Source organism: Bos mutus, chromosome 1 (assembly GCF_027580195.1).
Source record: "Bos mutus isolate GX-2022 chromosome 1, NWIPB_WYAK_1.1, whole genome shotgun sequence".
NCBI classification, from domain to species: domain Eukaryota; kingdom Metazoa; phylum Chordata; class Mammalia; order Artiodactyla; family Bovidae; genus Bos; species Bos mutus.
The window spans coordinates 152,215,088-152,239,382 of NC_091617.1; the positions used below are offsets into that span (position 1 = coordinate 152,215,088).

General features: G+C 47.2%; 1 protein-coding gene and 1 pseudogene across 6 annotated transcripts in view; both read right to left on the reverse strand.

The window, feature by feature from the left end:
* The window catches only part of DOP1B (DOP1 leucine zipper like protein B), a 133,160-nt gene that overhangs the window by 103,711 nt on the left and 5,154 nt on the right, over nucleotides 1–24,295 (reverse strand). For all 6 annotated transcript variants that reach the window (XR_011465605.1, XM_070377606.1, XM_070377633.1 and 3 more), the window contains exon 2: nucleotides 22,818–22,982. Coding sequence is in view for 5 of the 6 variants with exons in the window: in XM_070377606.1 (XP_070233707.1) it covers nucleotides 22,818–22,955 (138 nt within the window). In the remaining variant the exon portion in view is untranslated. The remainder of the gene's footprint in view (nucleotides 1–22,817; nucleotides 22,983–24,295) is intronic.
* LOC102279596 (small ribosomal subunit protein eS24 pseudogene) lies at nucleotides 13,934–22,954 on the reverse strand (annotated as a pseudogene).

Consider the following 24,295-nt stretch of genomic DNA (forward strand, 5'->3'; position numbering starts at 1 on the left):
CCTGACATGTGCTAGAGCATGGATGAACCTTGAAGGCATAGCATGAAATAAGCCAGACACAAAAACACAAAGATATTACCTGATCCCACTTACATGAGGTTTCTAGTGTAGTCAAGTGACAGACACAGAAAGTAATTGGTGGTGAGCAGGGGCTGGGGAGATGGGGGGATGGAGGTGAGTTTAATGGGCAGGGCATTTGCAGCTCAGGAAGAGGCAAAAGTTCTGGGATGAATGGTGGTGATGGCCGCACAGCAGTGAAGGACACTGCATGTCACTGGACTGCACGCTCAGAAAGAGTTAAAACGGTAAATTTTACTCTATGTATATTTCACCACCAAAAACCAAGAAGGAAATGAATGCTGTGTTCACCCAGCTGCCCTTGCCAGACCGGTCTTGAGCTGCAAGGACCATGAACTCCTGAGTGACGTCCATGCCTTGGATTAAACTGAACACTCTTTCTTGACCAGAGAGCAAAGGGCCTCTTTTTTAACAGTCCTGAAGGGACCCAGGGATTTGCTCCAGCCCCTCAAGAGTGAGAGTTTCTTACCCTTTAATTAGCAAAATAGCTCCCCCTCACCCCAGAACCGAGTCCCACCAGCTAGAGCTTGAAAACACCCGACTCCCTCCTCCTGCCCCTCGAGCTGCTTAAGAGCTGCCAAGACTGAACCCGGTTCAGGTCAAGGAGGCCCACCCTGACTCTGCCTTGCTCTTTCCAGCCTCCATCCAGGCATTTCACTTTGGCAAGACACTTCTCCAGTGAGCTAAGCTCAGGGAACATTTCCAGGGAAGCTTCATTGTTTGGGTTGTGTTCCTTAGGAAAACAGAAACCCAAAGTGACTGGCCAATAAGCTTAATACACACACACACACACACACACACGAACACTGAATAAACAATGTATACTTAGAGTGAAATGCTCTTCTACAGGTGTATAATAAATATCTCAGGGAAATAGATGAATTGGGAAGGAAAACATAGCATGTTTTCAAAATTACTTTTTAACATGCTAACCAAAAAGGAAAAATATGATTAGACAGGAAATTAAACTTCCTTATTTGTTTCACCCAGGCCCTGTATTATTTTACAGTATTCCTTGAGCTATAATTAAGATATAATTACAATAGTTTTAACCTCATTGTATTCCTAGGCTCAGCAGACTGATCTTAGAACAAAATAATAAAATACAAAATATAAGTTGTAAAGGAAAGGTCTGAACCACATCCGAGCTCCATTAACAGAGACCAGGAAGCCCCACTTCACTCCACCCAAGGCAATGTCTATGTTTCCCTTTTGTCTCACTGACATTATGCAGTCTGACACTCTGATATTCTGCAGGACTCCCAGCGTGATTAAAACAGCTCTACGTAAGAAACATGATTAAAAATTCCAAAAGGGCAAGTCGTGGACTCGGAAAGTAACTCAATATACTTGGAAATGGTTAAGATGATAAATTTTATGTTATGTGCATTTTAATCACAATTTTTAAAAATGTTAGGGTAATTTAATAACATGGGCGAGGGGAGAGTTAAATTACATTTTAAAAATGCTTTAGCCTCTAAAATAAAATTTTTAAATGTTTCCTTTAAAAATTTCTAGAAGAAAACATGTCCACACTGCTATATATAAAACAGATAACTAACAAGGACCTACTGTATAGCACGGGGAACTCTGCTCAGTACTCTAATGAGCTATATGGGAAAAGGATCTAAAAGAGAGTGGATCCACGTATGTGTTTAACTGATTCACTTTGCTGTACAGAGGATACTAACACGATGTTGAAAAGCAACTATCCTCTAATACGTCTGTGTTAGTCACTCAGTCCTGTCTGACTCTTTGTGACCGTGTGAACTGCAGCCCACCAGGCTCCTCCGTCCATGGGACTCTCCAGGCAAGAACACTGGAGTGGGTTGCCACTTCCTTCTCCATACTCAATATGAATTAATCTGAAAATAAACATAAACAGAACTTCCCAAAGGAGACAGCCCAGACCTGCCCTCCCAGTGTTAGTGCTGACCTTGGAACGCCTGACACTCGTCTATAAAGGGATGCTGAGGAAGCCAATTTAAAACCCCGGATCTTGTCAAGCAGATGGTGAGGCCTGCATGTTTTCCTTCTGGAAGTCCATCATCTTTATGAGGATGTTTGTTTCACGCCACAAAAATGAAGCTGCAGGGTGAGTCACACTGGCCAGGCAGCACAAGCTTGAACACTCGCTAAATACTTGCCAGGTGACAGCAACAGTGCCCTCCAGACGGAATGAAAACAGGACAGCTGCTGAGTAGGGACAAACCGCCAGGACTTCCCGTGGTAAAGCAGGCCTCGGCAGAGAGCATCCAGCCTGCCCTCAGATGGCAGCGACCTCGCCACTGCACCAGCTTGGGAGGGGGCAGGAAACAGGTGGGGAACCTGGCATGTCACCACAGCCTCCGAGAGCCGGGGCGGGGGCCAGGATCCCAGGTAGCCAGCGAGGCCAGCTTCGGTTTTCATGGGCAGCAGGGGAGTGACACAGGTCCAACTCCATACAGGACAAGCTTCCTGCTGACAAAGGTCCTTGACTCGCGTGTCGCTGTACTGCTTTCTGATCAACGCTGAGAGCAAGCCTGCAGAGCTGCACCCTTACGGAGTCAGTTCTCATCCACGCTGCATGATCCAAGCAAAAAAGCTGCCCGCAGAGCCCGGGATGCGGAGGTTCACTCAGCTGCCTGCATCCGTTAGAGACCCAATAGGACACTTTTTTTTTCCTTTTAAAATTGTCTTAAAGATTATTTCTTTTGCATCTGGTTTACCTTATTGCTGGAGCTTGCATTCACTGGTACTTTCTGAACAAATAGCACGCTGGTGGCACAGGAAGAACGGACTGAAGGCTGAGCCTCTCCACGCCTGGAGAGACCTTACGGTGCCCAGAGAGGGGCATGGTCCAACTGTGTGTGCCAAGAACCGCCAGATCAAGCCCTGGGCCTGGGCTCTGCTCAGCAAGTCTCAGAAGCTTGTTTCTATCAGCTTGTGCGGCGGCTCGGCCGCGGAGGGAGGACCAGGCGGGCCTCACACACGGGAAAGACCAGGAAGCCAAGGGCAAGGGCGACGCGACGGGGAACCCGGGCTCCGATGGGGGCACCAGGCGGGAGCTCTCGGGCCCTCCTCTCCAGCCGTCCTGCCTGTCCCAGGCTGCCGCCCGTCATCTCACGTTATTAACAGAAAACGCACCATCACCTGCCCTCATGCTGGTTCCGCAGACCAGACTCCAAAGGGAGCCGAGGCCTCCGGGGCGTTGAGTCCACTCCCGCCCCCCAGGGCATCAGGATCTCATGCGTGTGCATGCACACGGGACACAGCACTGGGGGGCCACCCCAGGCTCCTGGCTGACGGGACTCGGGAGTCTGACACTAGGCCAGAAAACTCTTCTTGAAACATCCCAACGAACGCTTCGCTGCCTCACGGAGGGGCAGGCTACTACACGTGGGCTCACACGCGGCTCTTTGCTTCCTCTCCTCTGAATTTACGACGTGTGGGCTATAAGAGCCACTGCACTCATCACTACACCTCCTTTCCCTGTCCCCCCACCCCCCCGCCTGTTTAGGAACTTCAGGGGCTACTGTGATGCTTTCCAGAGCTTTCTGGGTTTCCAGACTTGATTCTTTGCTGACTGCAAGACAGGTCCTGGGCCCTCCCTCATGTCCACATGCCAACCACCCCACCCTGCCCTATTCCATGGACTTGGATGGGCGCTGGGGCTGAAACACCATGTGCAGAAGAGCCCGGGCTTCATTTGGTGTCTTTATCAGTAACAGGAGTGGAGAATTTTGGAGGATTCTAGGTTTGAAAAATAATGGATGAGAAGCACACAACAGGGGGTTAAAGGGAATCACCACATTGTAGTGGGGGCGGCTAGAGATGGAAAATCGTGAAGGTCAAGGCACCTGAGCTCTACAGTAAACCACATGAAAGGCAAATGAACACGAGGGGCAAACACACCCTTCAGAGTGCAGTCTAAACCCTGAAACATACATGATGCAGAGACGGCTGAAATAATTAACCTCCATGCATACGCGGATTCAGTAATAAATGCAAGCCTACCATTTAGACACACAGATGGTGAAATGTCTGGAAACATCTTGTTTTTCTGCTCTTTAAACGTATGTTAACCCACATGCAAGTGACAGGTCTAACAGACAAACCAAAAGCCTAATAACCAACTTGTCAAAAGTTTAAGAGCAGGGAGGAAAGAAAGAAGATGTGGCAGGTAAGAGTCTCGTTATAAATTCCAAAGAGGCTTCAGACACAGACGCTTTACTGGTAGAACTCAATGTTCTTCAAACTTCACAACACCAGGGAGAACAGAACTGGCGTGCTCAAGTGAGACTCAGTGTTGGGACTGAAGTCCCAGGGGCACCTCCCGACCGCCCCCCACCCGCTGGAGCAGAACGGGACGTGCCCTCCCGGTGCTTGGGCTGCCCTGGCCCACAAGGGCCTCAGGCACCGGGAGGCACCAGGGGTGGGTGGCCAGCAGGGGCAGCCACAGCGCCGGGGACGGTAGTTCAGCCTCAGGTCAGGGCTGAAACTCTCCGCCACACACCGGCCGGCTGGAAGCCCACTCAGCCGGGCTCATCCTGGGGTATGCTCCTGCGTGGAAGCAGGCGATGCTGAACAAGGCCGCTGGGGGTGGGCGGTGCGGCTGCCAGTGGCATGCCCAGCAGTGGTGGCCAAGGCCCGAGGGCCTGGCTCACTCTCTCCAGGTCGGCTCGAGCCCGATGCCATCTCCTCCCTCCAAACCCAGCATCTACAAAGCTGCCGGGGACACTTGGGACCGAGAGGCAGAGCGCACAGCGGGCACAGGGCAGGTCCTGGAGGAACACAGTCTCCTCGGAGATGTGAGGGGGTCCGTACGCAGGATGAAGTCCATGTGGGCACGGAGATAAAATCCTCACCAGTTACTCGGTAAAGACTGATTCAGGCCAGAACCAAGCCAACGCCAGCAGCAGGGGAAAAGGTCACCACAGGACACTCTGCATCTGTGAAGGACACACACACACAGGACACTGTGCATCCACAAAGGACACACACACAGGACACTCTGCATCCATGAAGGACACACACACACCCTACTGTCAAGAAGCAACACACACACACACACAGTTATGCCATAAAGACTGATTCTGGTCAGAACCATGCCAAGGCCAGTGGTGGGGAAAAGGCCACCACAGGACACTCTGCATCCATCAAGGACACACACACACAGGACACTCTGCATCTATGAAGGACACACACACACCTACTGTCAAGAAGCAAGTGTGCCTGCATCAGCCCACAGAGGAAACAGGCTTCCATGGGCTACGGACGGTCCAAGGTTGCAGATCAGATAGGGAGCTTTTGGAATGTAAAGAGTAGGGTATCTGACTCTCCCCGTCTCAGGGAAGATATGCGGGGCTTCCTTGCTGATGCAGGAATCACAGAAGGTTAACAACGCTGGGCCAAGAAACCCTGGTCCAGATGCTTCTGTGTATGGTCAATGCAAGAGCTCAGTGACATCCTAAAGGGACCCAAACGCTTTCATGCTTATATACTCCCAACAGTAAACTGACTTCTCTTCAGTTTTCCTTCCATAACCTCAGAGGTCCACTGCATATTAGGCATTAAATTCTCACATGACTACAGAGAAAAGCAAGGAAAAAAAAAAAAAAAGGTCTGTTCCTTTCTTGTCTGTATGTATTAGAGGAAATCCTCTCCCAAAACTGGCCGGCCACATCTCACGGTCAGAGATCACGTACCTATGTCTGAATTAATCCCTGCCAAGTGCCAAGGATAATGGAACTACTAGGATTAAGTCCTCCGACAATAATATTCCACTGGGGCTGGAAGGCGGGGGCTACCATCCTGCAGTGCATCACCACCTGATCCCTAGATGTGCCTGGGTTCTCTCAACGAGGAGGAAGGGGGGTGGTCGAGTGGTTGACCAGCACGTTGGCCCCAAGCTGCAAAGTGCGGGGCCTGCCCCTGAGCCCCAGGGCTCTGCTCCTAAGCTGGGTGTTTCCTCCTTCACCCCACAACCTCTGACTCAGCACACCTTAGCACAACATGTTCACTTCCAAGGCGTATCTCAGGTGCTGGGAGGATGTGACTTAAGCCAGACAACAAGCACCGAAAGCACATGGAGTAAAACATAAGGCAGAACAGTGTTGCTTGGATGAAAGCAATCAATACCTTACAAACTGATCAGGTAATGAAATGAACACATTAATACATTTCTTGCCATATAGAGATAAGAAGTTCTTAAGGTTAGTGAATAGGGAACAAACCGGCCCTTGATGAGGCAAGCAATACAATGGACCTGCCCAGCTGAGGCACTCCCTTTAATGTTGGTGCATGCCAGGGCATGGGGTGGGGAGGTGGGCAGGGGCAGGGACTGCCCACCTGAATCAAGTCCCCTTCTGTGGTAAGGGGTATAAACCGGGCCAGGGACGCTGCGCCAGCTGAGCATTCCTCTCCCTTGAAGATATGAGTGGAAGCGCTCCAGTGTTCTTGCCTGGAGAATCCCAGGGACAGGGGAGCCTGGTGGGCTGCCATCTTTGGGGGCGCACAGAGTCGGACACGACTGAAGCGACTTAGCAGCAGCAGCAGCATGTGCCATGGGGTCACAGAGGGTCAGACGTGACTGAGCCCACACAGGGCAGCTTGTGCCATTAAAGTCCGAGCACACACCTAGATGCTCCTCCCCCTTCCGGTGGGACAGAATGTCAGCAAATGTTGGGAGCCACGTTAAGTACAGCAGGGTCCCTGGCTTTAGCCTGTGGAATGATCATGTGAACGTCAGTCGCCCAACCTGGACCCACCACTGCAGAACTGATTCATGAGCAAGAAACTTCAGTCTTAGGGTGGCACTGAAGTTTTCGACTTCTTTGCGACAGCAGCTCACGGTACTGTTACTGAAGCACTGACAGTATCATCAGTGTTCAACCCAGATCCAGAAGACGCTAACGAAAAAACACAAACAGGACTGGTTGATGGTATGATGGTACGTACAACTGTCTACCCGAAGAACTCAATACAATTAGCTGAAAAAAAACTAAGAGATAAATTCACCAAGTTGGCTAGTTTCCAAATTCTGTAAATTGATAGTTTCCAATGTGGCAACAGTCATTGCTGCTGCTGCTAAGTCGCTTCAGTCGTGTCCGACTCTGCGTGACCCCATAGATGGCAGCCCACCAGGCTCCCCCATCCCTGGGATTCTCCAGGCAAGAACACTGGCAACAGTCATTAAAACAGTGTAAAATAATCCCATTGATAATAGCAAAAAAATACATGTATAAAATATCTTAATATATTTAAGATATAGTAAAGATTTAGGTAAGAAACACAATCCAATGCTTAGGAACCTAAGTGAACGCTTTTTAGTCACTGAGGAGACCACCACATTTTCAGGCTGGAGGAAGCCCGATTGTGTGAAGATGTCACTTCCCCTGAAATATACAATAACTGATACCTAATACCAACAGCCCCTGTAAGAGTTTCTTTAAACTTTGCAAATGATTCTGAAGTTCACCTGGAAGAAAACCACCTGGGAAAGGTAGAAAAATTCTGGAATTGAAGAGTGGTTATGAGGCTAGAGTGGAAAACATGGTCCTGCCAGATAAAGGCATAAAGCACAGGAGCTGGAAGGTGTGGCCCTGGCACCACGCAGACAATTAGTGGAGCACAATAAAGTCCACACGGACTCGTGTGTCCAAAGGTTTAACTCTACGTTCACTGACACAGCAGCTCCGCCACGGGAGACGCACCTTACACAAACAGCCACAGGAAGAAAGACACCTGTTAGAACCTGCTTTAGAATTATGAAAAATCGGAAGTGAACTAGTCTAACAATAAAGGGTTTCAAGATCTTGTCCATCCCTATACAGTGCCCCCTCACTCCCTTTTTTCCTTACACACACACACACACACACACACACAGGAGACACAGCTATACACGAACTGTTCAACCCGCCTTTTTTGCCCCTCTACTTTATCTTGAGTATTTTTCACGTTAGTAACTACAAGTCCACCTCAGGTGAACGCTGCTGGTCATCACACTTGCATCAGCCCCTACTGAGGGCGGTCATTCCCAATGTTTCACTATTACATATATCGAAACGATGTAGAGTCTTAGAGTTCTCTTTGTGTTGTATTTTTATCAGGTTAAAACAAATTTACAGTGATCACATACTAACCATCTGATCATTAATCATTTGGGAAATGCAAAAGATAAAGGGAGATATGACCACACTCCTACCGATAAGCCAAAAACAAAAAGACTGCCATATCCTGTGCTCTTAAATTGGGAGAATTAATATTGTTAAAATGGCCATCCTACCCAAAGCAACCTACAGATTTCATGCAATTGCTATTAAGATATCCATGACATTTTTTTTCACAGAACTAGAACAAATAATCCTAAAATTCACATGGAACCATAAAAGACCCTGAACTGCCAAAGCAATAGGGGAAAAAGAACAAAGCTAGAGGTTATCAGCCTCTCAAGACTTCAGGTTATACTACAAAGCTATCGTAATCAAAACAGTATGGTACTGGCACAAAGACAGACACATAGGTCGCATAGATCATAGACACATAGATCAATGGAACAGACTAGCGAGCCAGAAGTAAATCCATGCCTGTATGGTTAATTAATCTAAAAATATAGAGGAGGCAAGAGCATACAATGGGAAAAAAGTCTCCTCAACAACTGATACTGGGAAAATGAGACAGGCACATGTAAAACCATGAGATTAGAAGATCACCTCACACCATATAAAAATAAACTCAAAGGGGGTTAAAGACCAAAATGGAGTAAATGTAAGACCAGAAACCATAAAACTCCTATGAAAGAACATAGGCAGAACTCTAGGACATAACCCATAGCAATATTTTTTCTGGATCTAAGGAAATAAAAACAAAAATAAACAAATGGGACCTAATAAAAGATTTTGCAAAGCAAAGGAAACCATGGACAAAACAAAAAGAAAACCTATGGAACTGGAGAAAATATTTGGAAATGATAGATTGACAAGGTGTTAATATCCAAAGAACTCAAGACAACTCAATATCAAAAAGAAAAAAAAAAAAAAAAACTCAATCAGAAATGGGCAGAAGACCTCAACCGATGTTTTTCCAAAAAGCACATACAGGCAGCTAACAGGCACATGGAAAAATGTTCAACATCACCAATTATTAAAGAAATGCAATCAAAAGAACAATGATATCCCCTCACAACTGTCAGAATGGCTATCATCAGTCAGATATCAATTGTTGGAGATAATGTGAAGAAAAGGGAACACTCATACACTGTTGCTGGGAAAGTAAACTGGTGCAGACACTATGGAAAACAGTATGGAGGTCCCTAAATTAAAACTAAAAGTAGAATGACCATATATGATCCAGTCATTTCTACTGCTGAATAGTCAGAAAAAATAAAAGCATTAATTTAAAAAGATACAGGCACCCCACTGTTCGCAGCAGCACTATCTACAGCAGCCAAGACACAGAAGCAGCCTGACTGCCTATCAACAGATGAATGGATAAGGAAGATGTGGCGTGTGTGTGTGCTCACATGTGCACACACACAATGCAATATTTACTCAACCATAAAAGAGAATGAAATTCTGCATCTGCAGCCATGTGGATGAACTGAGAGAATATTATGCTTAGTGAAATAAATCAGACAGAGACATCATACAATACAAATATTTTATGATATCACTTATATGTGGAATCTAAAAAATAATACAATGAATGTATATGCAAAACAGAAAGTGAAAGTCGCTCAGTCGTGTCCAACTCTTTGCAACCCCATGGACTATACAGTCCACGGAATTGTCCAGGCCAGAATACTGGAGTGGGTAGCCTTTCTCTTCTCTGGGGGATCTTCCCAACCCAGGGACTGAACCCAAGTCTCCCACTTTGTGGGTGGATTCTTTACCAGCTGAGCCACCAGGGAAGCCCCAAACAGGAACAGACTCACAGATACAGACAACAAACCACTGGAGGGGTTGGGGAAGGCGTGAGGGACAAAGTAGGGGTATTAGATTAAGAGATACAAACTATTATGCATAAAATAGATAAGCAACAAGGATATATTATATAATATAGCACAGGGAATTATAGCCATCATTGTATAACAACTTTTAATACAGCATAACCTGCAAAAATACTGAATCGCTATCCCGTACACCTGAAAATATAAATCAACTGTACTTCAATTTAAAAAAGAAAGACTGCCCATACCAAGTGTTGATAAGAATATGGAAGAACTGGAGTTATTATAAGTGCTGGTGGGGTGTAAAACGATATAGCCACTTTGGAAAACAATTTGGCAGTTTTAAAAAATATTTACCTGCCCATTGGAAGCAACCCAGTGTCCATTAATAGGCAAATGACCAAGTAAATGGTGTATATCCATAAAACTGTACTCAGCAGTAAAAAGGAATAAACTATCAATACACAGGCCTTGGATGACTCTCAGAAGAGTTTTGCTGAGTAAAAGCAGACAGACTGTGGGGTGAGGGGGAGGCGAGGCGAGGGTGAAAAAGAACATATGCTGTATGAGTCTGTTTATATAAAATTTTAGAAAATGCAAACTAGTCGAATTGTAAAGGAAAGCAGCCCAGCAGTTACCTAGGGATGGGGAGAGGGGATGGAGAAGGGACCACAGAAGGCTGTGGGGAAACTTCTGGGGACGGATGCACGCTCTCATGTGGGGAAGGTTCCGTGTGCACACGCTCAGTCCTGCCCCACTCTTTGCGGCCCCACAGACTGTAGCCTGCCAGGCTCCTCTGTCCATGAAATTTTCCAAGCAAGAAGACTGGAGCGGGTTGCCATTTCCTCCTCAGGGGATCTTCCTGACCCAGGGATTGAACCTGGGTCTCCTGCACTGCAGGCAGATTCTTTACTGTCTGAAACACCAGAGAAGCTCCCGTACTGAACTGAAGATCAGAACTCATCAATTAAGCACTTCATAAACGTATAGCTTATTGTACAACAAAGCTATTTTTTTTTTAAAAGAAAAGACCATTAAAAAAGATAAATAAATGGGAACGCTTGTAATTTGGCTCAAACACAAGCTTGAGTCCTGGTGTTCATGTTCCATCGGTCATCCTTTTTGAAAAATAGCCCAGCTTAACTCATTTCCTTCTGTATAAGTTTGCCATAACAAAATACCACAGTCTGGGGGGCTTCAACAACGGAAGTTTATTTCTCACTGTTCTGGAGGCTCGAGGTCCAAGATCAAGGTGACAGCTGATTCAGTTCTCCTCCGGGTTTGCAGAGGTGTCTTCTCACTGGATCCTCGTGTGGAGGGAAGAGAGCTTGCTCTTCTGGGAAGGCCACAGTCCTACTGGATTGGGGCCCCACCCTTATGACCTCATTGAACCTTACTTATCTCCTGAAAATGCCAACTCCAGGTACAGCCACACTGGGGGTTGTGTTGACATGAATTTGGTGGCGGGAGTCAGGGTCGGGGGTGGGGGAGACACAATTCAGTCCTGGTTTCTTAGCTTTCGTGATAGTATTTAGAACATGTAAGTGAATCACAGGCCCCTTCCCTTGTCCATACATTCCATTCTGCTAGATGAGCCTTTTCTTTTTTTTTTTTTCAGATGCGCTTTCATCATTGGCTTACTGGAAGAATAATTCACCTGCCCAAATCTGGACTATTTCTATCCCTTCAGTATATCTGAAAAGAAGACTAGCCAGAAAAAGAAAAAAAAAATCCTTTGTTCAGATGTAAAAGAGAGTACCTCAGCTATAAATTATTGCAAGTGTATCAGACTCCTTTCAGCAAAGAGAAACGCTCCTTTCAGAAGAACTATGTTGTTGGCCTTATGGTGTCTGAGCGGCTCACAGCGAGGCCACGCTTTCGACCCCAAGCAGCAACATTCCTGCCAGTTCTCAGCTCCTCTGGGATACCCTGGGGTGGGAAAGAGTCAGTGATGCCACCTGGGCCCCGGGACCTCCCCCACCAGTGAGGAATGACAGAGCACTGGCATCATCTTCACGACCAGGGACGGGAGCTCTATCAGCTGTGTCTCCTAAACCCCAGAGCCGAGACCATGAGAACACTGCCAGAAGCAAACGGGCCCTCTGCTCACCACTCTCCCGCAGAGGATCCACTCTGCCGACAAGCGAAGCGTCAATAATTGCCAACATCATCAAATGTGGTCTCTTCTCAGGAGGCATTGGGGCTCAGTCTTTCCAGTATGACCTGGATACCCCACTTACCTGACCCCTTCCACCCTCAAGGTCAGCCCTCCAGACAACAGCACAGGTTGCTGGAAGATGACTAAAACAAACGCCCAAAACTGAGATGCCGTTTCTCTACAAGATGGGGTCCCAAAGGCGAGTTCACATGATGGAACCAGGCATCACAGGGCTAAGGGGGGCGGCTCCTGGCCCTACTTCCAGCTCACGTGCTAAGCAGAGTCTGGTGCAGTAGGGATCACGGGCAGCAATGCCAACTGTGTCTCAGTGGACAGAGGACAGGTTGGGGAGGAGGACTGGGAGGGCCCTCTCGGGGGGGGACACATTGGGAAGCCCAACCTGGAGGGCTGACCTTCCCTAAAAGACACCCCACGAACAGCGCCCACTAACTGGCTGGTGCAGAGCTGGTGAGGTGCTATTGGGTGGGCACAGGTTATCAGGCCCATTAGTGGTCTGGAAGTGTGTTCCCCAGAATGATGGTCTTAGGAGTGGCCTTTGGGAGGTGATGAGGTCACGAGGGTGGGGCCTTTGGGAGGTGATGAGGTCATGAAGGTGGAGCCCTTGTGAGTGGGATTAGTGCCCTTTTATTATGAAAGAGGCCCTGCAGGGCTCCCTGCCCCCTACCATGTGACGACAGACCCAAAGACGGCTAACTGTGAACCAGGAAGAGGGCACTGGCCAGACACTGAGTCTGCCTGCACCGTGACCTTGACTCCAGCCTCCAGAACAGTGAGAAATAAAATGTGTGTTGTCGATTAGCCCCTGGGCTGTGGGACGGTTACAGCAGCGTCAGTGGACTAAGGTGGTCGGGAAGGCTGAGAGACCCGGAAGTTCCAGGCATATCTTGGATCACCACACACACAGGAGAACTGCAGGTCTTCATGGTACTCCAGGGCAGGAGAAGAGATGAAATAAAGAACACTACCCTTCCATGAGGCACGTGACAAAAGCCATCTGAGCTTCCATGAGAAGCTTTCATGGAAGCTTTTTTAAAATGTTGATATGTGGAGAGATGATCTGTACTTCATTATTAAACCCTGTTACAAGCTGCACCATGTCCCTAAAATTCATGTATGAAGCCCTGACCCCTGGTACCTCAGAATGCAGACGTGCTGGAGATGGGGCCCTTAAAGAGGTGACCAGGGTAAAATGAGGTCATATACATGGTGTCCAATATGACTGGTGGCCTTATAAGAAGGGGAGATTAGGACACATAAACCACAGGGAGGAGGACACAGTGAGAAGCAGCCAGCTGAGTCAAGGAGAGACGCCTCAGAGGAAGCCAAATCTGCTGACACCCTGATCTTGGACATCTGTCTTCAGACCTGCAAGATGCTTCACCTGAACTAATACTGTTTAATAGAGAAGTAACTGATCAGGGCACAGGCAAACATCAGGATCCAGGTGACCTCATCAAGTTTTCAGCTAGAAGACGTCTCGGAGCTCATCTATAAAGAGTCAGAACGGTTCACCTGGCCTCTGAGTTCCAGCCACCTTCCTCTCATCACGACAAAGAGGTTCTGCTTTAAAAAGCAGGTACTTGTCATTAAGCAGTAAGACTTTTGAAGCTGAAACACGGAACACCCAAGACCCACATCCCTTGCTATTCATGCCACCCACTTTCAGGCCATTTTGTGAAACAGTAGGATATTGCATAAAAGCAGCCAAAAGAGAGTGGCTCATTTAGGAGCATTACAACATTTTTTTTTTTTTTTTTTTTGTAAAAGGTCTTAGTTTATTCTCTCTTTCATGAAAAACCTGCACAATCACCACAGATACAGTCACTGCAGATCTTTACTCCTTCTGTTGTCCAATCTCCAGCTCACTTTTTTTTTTTGCCAGCACCAACGCTGGCCTTTGCAGTCCCCCGGACTTTCTTCATTCTGCTCTTGCTTTCCTTTCACTGTTTTCTTGAGGTCTTTTTCTTCTCATACAGGCCATGTCTCGCAAGCCTGTGTTTGGGCTCATTCTTCTTTGCGTAATCCAAGGAATCATAAATCATGCCGAAGCCAGTTGTCTTGCCACCGCCTAAATGCGTTCTGAATCCAAATACAAAGATGACATCTGGTGTGGTCTTATACATTTTGGCCAGTTTTTCCCAAATTTCTGTTTTAGGTACTGTTGCCTTCCCAGGGTGAAGAACATCGACGACCATTTGTTTCCGCTGAAGCAGTCGGTTGGTCATGAACTTCCCAGTCCGGATGGTTACTGTGTAGTTCATGATGGCAGCTCATCTTCAAGCGGCCAGGGAGGAAAAGAGGACCTTTTTTTTTTTTTAAAAGAAGTTTTACTGCAAAGGTTTTTTAAATGTACAGAGTTTAAATAAACTATTCTTCATTTCCATAATTAAATTTACAATCCAGGCTTGGTATGGTGATTGGGTTCCTAAGGGTTCAAAATGAGCTTGATTAAAATTCACCTTAAAATGATCCGTGAAAGGTGACAGCTTGAAGTCTCAAACTATGAAGCAAAAATTACTCTATCCAGGTTGATACACATAACAACTACAAAAGATAAACTTTTCCCTAACAGAAAAAAATTTAAAAAATGGTACTGAAAGCTTAGCAGGTTTTAGAAACGATACAATTAGAACCTGTCTGTAGTCTGACAAACAAGAGACCTCTTGGGGCTCGGTTTTCTCTTGTCAAGAGTTGAGCCAGAGGCACTTCTGCTGTGAGACCATGGTTTATGTTTTAGAACCTGCGATCATTTGCTTTCATTAGAACACAACCTGACCTAACTTTGCAACCTAAAGACCACGATACTACTGCTTCTTCTTGCATCATAAAGATTTTTTTTTAATTAACTTCTCACTAATTTACTCACTGAATTTCTGTATCCATGCAAGACTCCATGCAAGAAATTTGACCATCACTAAAGCCCTAAGAAAATTCTTTATTCACATCAACTCCTACTCCTTGAATGCAGTAGTTGTGGGTCTCCCAGAAGTGAGTGATTGCTAAGCTGCAGGAGGCTTGTTCCCTCCAGCCCCTTCCCAAACCCTCTGTGTCCAGTAACTCCAATCCACCCGGTGCTGAAGCTGCCCCCTCCCTCCTGCAGGCTCCCATGATCAGGCTCCCTCCCCGCCCATCAGCCAGAGGCATTCCTCTCTGCGGAAAAGGCAGTGATGGGTCACCCTGCTCAAAGCCTTCCTGGGAGCTCAGTGGCACCCCTCACTGCAGGATAAAGCCCCGAGACCTGCCCGGGGAGGAGGGCTCCCTCTCCTCCTCATCTCCTACCACCTCTCCTTCTCCAGCCATGCCCATCCCCTCCTGGACCTTGGACTCAGGCCCGCGCCCCAGATGGCGTCCCTGCCAGCCAGGGCGACACATCCGGGCCTCTGCTCAAAATTCAAATGTCACGTTATCAAAGAGCCGTCTCTGTCTGAGCGAGTGCCCTGTCCTCCTTCCTTGCTACCCACTCTCACGGTTGATTTCTCTTCTTAGCATTCAGCACCTGACGTCACGTGTTTATTTGCTGTTTTGTCTGCTGCCAGCAAAGCCTTATGCTCCATGGGAGCAGGAATCAGGTGTTCAACGTCAGGTCCTTAGCACCTAAGTGTTCAATATATACCTTGGTTCTACTGCTCTATCAGTTTGCCAGAGGGCTTCTGTAACAAAGCGCCAGCCACAGGGAGGCTACGGCCATGGAACTGGGAGGCCAGGGGGCTGAGATCAAGGCGCCGGGCTGAGATCAAGACGTCGGCAAGTGTCAGCAGGGCTGGTTCCCTCCGAGGCTGTGAGCGGGAAACCGCTCCAGGCTGCGCCACAGCTTCTGGCAATCTCGGCATTCCTTGGCTTCTATCCGCATCAGCCTGGTCTCTGCCTTCACCCTTGCAGGGTGCCTTCCCTGTCGGCATCTCTGTGTCTGTGTCCAACTTATCCCCTCTTACAAGGATATAGTTATCATGTTGGATAAGGACTTCGTTTTAACCTGGCTGTCTCTGTAAAGACTGGATCTCCAAATAAGGCCACACTCCGAGATACTGGGGGTGAGGACACGTCAATTTCCAAGGACACAATTCAACCCGTAAAAGCCACTTCGCTGCCACCAGACATGGAATGAGTTAGGTAATTTCACCAGCAAAAGGGGGCTGATCATCAGGTCTCCCTTATCTGGCTAACAAAGAAAGCAGAGGGGCATCTCTGTCCTCTCTGTGAGCCACAGACTCAGACGTGAGAGGAGCCAAGGGCTCTGCTCAGGGGCTGGGCCCCCCTTTGCCATCTGCTGGCTCTGATCAGGCACAGGCTGTTTAGTCTGGGTCCGGCCTCAGGCCATGCTGTGCGCCCCTGGCCCCTGGCCCACAGTGGGCTCTCTCCAGATGTCCACTGTCATCGGCAGGGCTGCAGGGGGGACAGACAGCGTCACCCTCATCTCCCCAACACTGAGCAAGTTCGTGCAGCAGGCAGCTCACCCTCATCACCCCATCATGGCAACAGAGAACAGGAAGCAGGAGTGAAGAGGACCTGAGAGTGGGGTTACACGGAATTGGGGGGAAGACTTTTAACAACAAGCTGTCTTTTCAAACTCACATCCATCCCACGGCCCATAGAGGTCACACAGGGACATCTGATGGATGCTCAAATGCACGCTTTCCAGTGGGAACCCGGGGTCTCCCCACCTGGCCCAAGGGGCCGGCTGCTCCCCAGTCTCTCTATCACAGCCTTTCAGCTCCTCGAGCCCCCAACCCGGGAGAACCTGCAAGTCATACTCGACTCCTCTTTTTCCCTCGCCTTTCCCATTTGCTCTGAGGACAAAGCCTCTTGGCCATACCTCCAAAGTATATTCAGAATCCAAGCCCTTCCCCATGGGCCTCATAACTGGTCTCCCTGTTTCTGCCTGACCCCACCCAGCAGAGCAGCTGGAGATGGTTCCAGCACCTAAACAGGAAGACAGGCCATGCCCGCTGCTGGGCAGCCGCCCCCAACTCAGGGGCCACCCTCACACGCCAGCTCCAAAGGACTGGTAAGATGAGATGCCCTCCCTACCCCTCTCCTCTGCAGCCTCCTTTCCTATCCTCTCCCCATCCCTGCTCGGTGACAACCTCCCCAGCCTTGGACACACTAGAGCCTCTGTACTTGATCCAATGGCACCATCTCAGCTACGCTCACCATGCACTGCCTTCCTTACCATTCCCACCACGCTCATCACCCACCAACAAGGTGTATCTTTCATTCCCCATCCAGCTTCCCCACCCCTACCAGAATGAAGGCAGGGTCTTGTCAGTTTGGCTCTCTGCCGCACCCTGGCGTCTGCTGGCACATTCTAGGCACTCAGACAGCCACTGAAAGAAGGAATGGCTAACACTTCCAAAGCTCCTTAAAGAAAGATGCAACTGTACTCAATATCCTGCACTTAAAAGGCAGGTTACAATGATTCAACATTTTTGAAAGCTTTTCTGGCACACTGAAACAAAGCCTGGTTCATAGGATAACTCACTGCTCAAGAACTGCATTTTTCAAGTTCATAATTTTACCTACCTCAAAATAAACATGTTCTGAGCTTGCCTGGTGGCCCAGTGGTAAAGAATCTGCCTGCTTATGCCGGACACATCGGTTTATGGATCTCTGCTCTGGGAAGATCTCACATGTCTTGGAGCAACTAAGCCCGTGCACCACAACTACTGAGCCTGTGTGCTAGAGCCAGGAGCTGCGACTCCCGACGCCCGCGCCCTAGAGCCAGGAGCTGCGACTCCCGACGCCCGCGCCCTAGAGCCCAGGAGCTGCGACTCCCGACGCCCGCGCCCTAGAGCCAGGAGCTGCGACTCCCGACGCCCGCGCCCTAGAGCCCAGGAGCTGCGACTCCCGACGCCTGCGCCCTAGAGCCAGGAGCTGCGACTGCGCCCTAGAGCCAGGAGCTGCGACTCCCGACGCCCGCGCCCTAGAGCCCAGGAGCTGCGACTCCCGACGCCTGCGCCCTAGAGCCTGCGCCCTGCAACAAGAGAGGCCACCGCTGTAAGAAGCCTGCACGCTGCAGCTAGACAAGAGCTCCCGTTCACTGCAACCAAAGAAAAGCCCGTGCGGCAAGGAAGACCCAGCACAGCCAAAAGTCAATAAACATATATGTGTGTGTATGTTCCTAAATGGAAAAATACTCTGTGTTCACGGATTAGAAGACAATATTGTGCACATGGCAATACTTCCCAAAGCAATCTACAGAGTCCGTGTAATCCCTATCAAAATCCCACTTGGCTTTTTTGCAGAAATTGACATGCTGATCCCAAAATTCATACAGAATGTCAAGGAATCCAGAACAACTCTGAAAAAGAACCACCAAGTTCAAGGACTCTTACTTCCCCATTTCAAAACTTACTACAAAACTACAATAAACAAAGTGGCATAAAGATAGACATAAGGATAAATGGAAAAAGAGGAAAGTCAAGAATTAAACATCTTTCTATAGATAACTGATTTTCAACAAGGATTCCAAGGCCCTTCAAAAGAACAGTCTCGTCAACAGATGGTTTTCCACATGTAAAACAACTAGATTTCCATGTGAGAAGGAATGAAGTTGGAGCCTCCTTAAGCCATGTACAAAAATTAACTTGATCAGCATGTCTATCATCAAAGAGTATAAACAATAAATGCTGGAAAGGGTGTGGAGAAAAGGGAATCCTCCTACACTGTTAGTGGGAATGTAAATTGGTGTAGCCACTATGGAGAACAGTTTAGAGGTTCCTTAAAAAACTAAAAACAAACTACCATATGATCCAGCAATCGCATTCCTGGGCATATATCCAGAGACAAACATGATTTGAAAAGAAACACGCACCCCAGCGTTCATTGCAGCACTATTTACAACAGCCAAGACATGGAAGCAACTTAAACGTCCATCAACAGATGAACGGATGGAGATAACGTGGCATGAGTACACCGTGGAGTGTTACTCAGCCGTGAAAAAGAATGAGCTGATGCCGTCTGCAGCAACATGGACGGACCTGGAGCTTACACAATTGAAGTATATAAAAGACAAGTGTCACATAATCGCTTATAGGTGGAATCTAAAAAATGATACAAATTAACTCATTTACAAAACAGAAGCAGATTCCCAGATTTCACAAACAAAGATATGGTTACTAAAGGGCAAAGGTAGGGGGAAAGATAAATTAGGGTTAGATAATCAGGGAAAGAAATTAGGATTTGGGGATTAACAGATACATGCTACTATATAGCTACTAAACAGATGATGAACAAGGACCTACTGTATGGCACAGGAAACTCTACTCAGTAATCTGTAACAACCTACATGGGGAAAGAACCTGAAAAAGAATGGGACACGTACATGTACAATGGACACACTTTGCTGTACACCTGAAACGAATATTGTAAATTGACTGTACTCTGATATAAAATAAAAAATTAGATTTAAAGAAAAAAAATATTTCCAGAACGTTAGAATGCTTGCACATGCCCAAACCTATACTCCTTCCATCTGAAACATTTAATGTCTCTGGTTATATACCATAATATGGTCAATGTTTTTATCATATACTTTTTAATTGCGTTTATCATGTATTTATTTCATATCATGTATTTGTTTATCATATTGTTTGCATTTCCCAACCATAGATTGCTTAATTTTTAATGTCTGAATTGCATATGTGCTATGAGGTAATTTTATTCTTACTACAAACTCAGTATTCATCTATGAAAAACAACAACAAAAAACACAAATTAACTCAAAATGAATCAAAGATTTAATTGCAAAAACAGAAACTAAAAACTCTTAGAAGAAGAAAACACAGGGGTAAATCTTCTTCATCGTGGAATTGGCAATGGTTTCTCAGATATGCACCAAGAGCATAATCAACAAAAGAAAAAACAAATGAGACTTCACCAAAAATTTTAAAATGGTGTGCATCAAAAGACAGCCTAAAGAATGGGGAAAAAAACAATCTGCAAATCATAAATCCTGTAAAGGACCAGAATCCAGGATATAAAAGAAACTGTTACAAATCACAACAAAAAGACAAGTAGCATAGTTAAAAAAATAAACAAAATACTTGAATAGAAATTTCTCCAAGAAAGATATACAAATGGCCAACAAGCAAGTGACAAGATGCTCAAAATTTTAGTCATTAGGGGAATGCAAATCAAAACCCTAAGGTATGTAAGATATGCCGCTTCACACCCACTAGAATGGCTATTGTCAAAAAAGAAAACCACCCTGAAAACTGAGAACGAGAAGAAATTGGAGCCCTAATACGTAGCTGGTGGGCATGTGAAATGGGGTAGCTACTGCGGAAAACATCTTGATGGTTCCTCAATAACTTCAATATAGAGTAACCACGTGACTAATCCCACTCCTAGGTATACTCCTGAAAGAAACAAAGACAGGTGTTCAAACAAAAACTTGTACACAAATATTCACACGGGACTACTCTGAAGAGCCAACTGAAGAATGGCTAAACAAAATGTGGTCTGTTCATACCCCGGAACATTATTCAGCCATAAATCAATGAAGTACTGATACAGGCTACAACGTGGATGGACCTTGGAAACACACTAAGTGAAAGAAGCCAGACACAAAAGTGCCACATTATCGTACGATCCCTTTTATATGAAATATCCACAGATACAGAAAGTAGATTAGTGACTACCAGGGCCTGGGTAAAGACAGAAATGGGGAGGGTTTCCCTCGGGGTGGTGAAAATGTCTGGGAAGTAGACACTGGTGACGGTCATACATCATGAATGCACTAAAAGCCATGTATTTTAAGATGGTTGATTGGGGCTTGGTGGCTCAGTGGGAAAGAGTCCACTGCCAAGGCAGGAGATACAGGTTCGATCCCTGGTCTGGGAAGATCCCACAAGCCACAGAGCAACTTAAACCTGTGCGCCGCAACTCCTGAGGCTGCGCTCTAGAGCCCGGGAGCCACAACTACTGAAACCCCTGGGTCCTAGACCCCGTGTTCTGCAACAAGAGAAGCCATCACCATGAGGGCCTGTGCAACTACAGAGTATCCCCTGCTCGCCGTGACTACAGAAAAGCCCACCTAGCAACAAACACCCAGCACAAACAACAAAAATAAAAAAAATGGTAAAAAAAAAAAAGTAAATTTTATGTTGCATGAATTTTAACTCAACAGAAAAGCAGTAAGCACATCCCCCTCTCCCCAAGTATGGTATTATTAGATTCCAGGAGAGTCAAGTACTAAAATAGTAAAATACGTAGAAGAACTGGAATGTGTCCAAGTCCCACTCCAGGGCATCTCGCTTTCCCCTAAAAAAGCAGCTTACCTCTGTGCAACACAGTGAATATTACCTTCAGCCAGAAAAGTCCTAAGTCAGAGCTCTGCCACCAAAGCATTCTCAAGCTCTTATTTGCTGTTTTATTATACGTCTCCATCCCAACCCTGGGGGTTCAGACAATAAAGAATCTGCCTGCGATACAGAAGATGAGGGTTCAATCTCTGTGTTGGAACGATTCCCTAAAGAAGGGGTTGGCAACCACTCCAGTATTCAAGGGGAATTCCATGGACAGAGGAGCCTGGTGGGCCACATTTCATGGGGTCACAAAAAGTCAGACACAACTGAGTGACTTACACTTCCACTTTCCTCCCAGCCAGCACCAGCCACGGGGTTCACATGTTGTAAATACACTTTGCAGAGACCACGCAGCTTCCTGGGCACTATCTGCAATAACCGCCCATCTCCTCTCTGCCATCTGTGGGTGCTGATAGCTGCTTTCGGGCGGTTGGTGCTGGACAGCTGCTCAGGGGCCGCCCCTGTGGTCAGGCTGCCCACCTTCTCTCTCCCCCTGGCTCCTTGAAGCAGTAAATGGACAAATTCTCTCTAGTGGGGTTTGTTTGAGCCCCCCTGGTGTGTGTGACCTGGAGAGTGGGGACCCCCCCAGACTCGGTTAGCTACCTCCCAGCACCCATACGTCACTTGGGCTCCAAAGTCAGGTGTCACACCCAGGAGCCCAGGTAACCGGCAATAGAACCAGGCACAGCCTCTCTGAGCCCAGTTTATCGTCTTCCTAAAGGTCACAGTAATCACCCTCCTTCTGGGCAGGACGGAAATAAACAAAGGTCCCCATCCATGGCACACGAGCTCAAGCCCACAAGTGATCGGTTTTGGTCTCCTTAGACCCAACCCACTTTCCCTTGTCCAAACACACACACACAATTTCTGGGCAGATTTCCATAACTGCTTCATCCTTTATTCTTCTAGGAGTTACCAGTTAGCAGTAAAATGGTGGAAAAGATTAGAGAAGGGGAAAAAAAAAAAAAGCCATAAAAATTCTGAGCAGTACAGGAAGGACAATTCATCTTTGAATAAATGGATCATTTATAAATTTATCTTGTTTAGAACTAAATATTGTTGAGAAAAAAAAGAGTTCAGCTGTTCTATGGACTCTGTCCACACTGTACTGTGTGCTCAGAAAGAAAGGGCTGGAAGAGGAGGTTCATATGCTGACAGGTTAATAGCAGGTGTAACTCGGGTGACAAATTAGTGGCGGTTCTTCTTATCTGATGGCTGTAATCTGCATGCAGTGTAATATTAAAAAGACAAGTCCTTGAAACAATAAAAGGACAGCTGTGTGCCCGACCCCTGCCCCCACAGTGCAAACACTCCCAGCCCCACATACCTTGTTGAGCTTGCCCAAGGAAGATATGAGATCCGCCCATTCACTCGAGGACTCGAAATTTCTTAATGCCTTTTCGATCACGGAAGAGTAATTTCTGTATCTGTAATCATTCAACAGCTCTTGCTCCTCTGGATCCATCTTTCATTCTCGCAGCAGAAAAGGTATCTAAGAGGGAATCAGAGGACAAACAGATGCGGCAGCTCTTCAAGGATGTAAAGTGTCCCCAGCCCACTGCCCTGGAGGCCACGTGGCCGCAAACACTCTTATACCCAGACGGGCTGGGTGATCCAACTCAAATATTTAGCAAGGCTGCTGAGCCAGGCACTAGGGGACATAAAAGATAAATGGTTCTGGCGTCTCCTGGACTCTGAGGGAGACAAATGGATGAAGCTGAAAGAAGGAACACGCTAGGGTTCCACTTAATGGACAAAGTGAACTCTAGGAGCGAAACTCACCAAGTAGCTAACTGCGTGTTGTTGCCAACTGCGAATTCTGAATGCACGTGGTTCCTGCCAGCATGGGGCATCTACTAGCCCTAAGGAAAAGCAGATCTGTGTCCTAACTGAACAGTTGGTTTAGCACCCAATCCTTTACAGATAGACTCCAAGACAGGACTGTAAGTATTCTACAAGAAAATCAGGTGGGGGGAAAAAAAGTTAAAAAGCCCAAGGATCTAAGCGTGACATGTCTGACAGCAGTGGTGTCAGAAATCCACCACATGACCGTTCATTTGCGTGTGGGTGTGCTCAGTCATTGTCTGACTCCCCATGGACTGTAGCCCACCAGGCTCCCTTGTCTGTGGGATTTTCCAGGCAAGAATACTGGAGCAGGGTCTTGGTGCAGGGGATCTTCCCCAACCCAGGGATCAAACCCACATCTCCCGCATCGCAGGTGCATTCTTTACCACTGCGCCACCTGGGAAGCCTTGACTGTTTATTTTCTAAGTAGTGGTTACCTGCCTGGCCCCCGACAGGGTGCTGCCCCCATGGCGCTATGTCTCCAGGCGAGGAGTCTGGATGGAGGTGTGTTACACCAGGGCCCAGGTGCTTGCCATTTTCTTTTGGCCCTTGTATATTCTTTTTTTTTTCTCCCCTGTGGCTAGATGCATTCATTATACATGAGGACTGCAGCTACTGCAAAGCCTGAGGCAGCGGTGGTAGAGTGGACTCCTCTGGCCTTTTGCCTTCCACCTTTCCCCTATTTTATGCCTCAAAACAAAGGTTTGATGTTGGAGCTGAAGCCTCACCTTGCAACCCAGGGGAAAGAGCCATCTTTAGGGCATGACTCCCATGCATTAAGTGGAAGAAGGCGCCACACCAACCTTGGACACTCTGCCCCGGACTTACTGCTTTCTGCATGTTAAGAGTTGAGTTTAAGCTGTTAAATCAAGTGTTCTGTTACTCACAGCTAAACATGATCCTGACTTATGAGCCTACGTGGTATCTCACTAGCTCACGCTCTGGAAGGAGAGAGAAGCA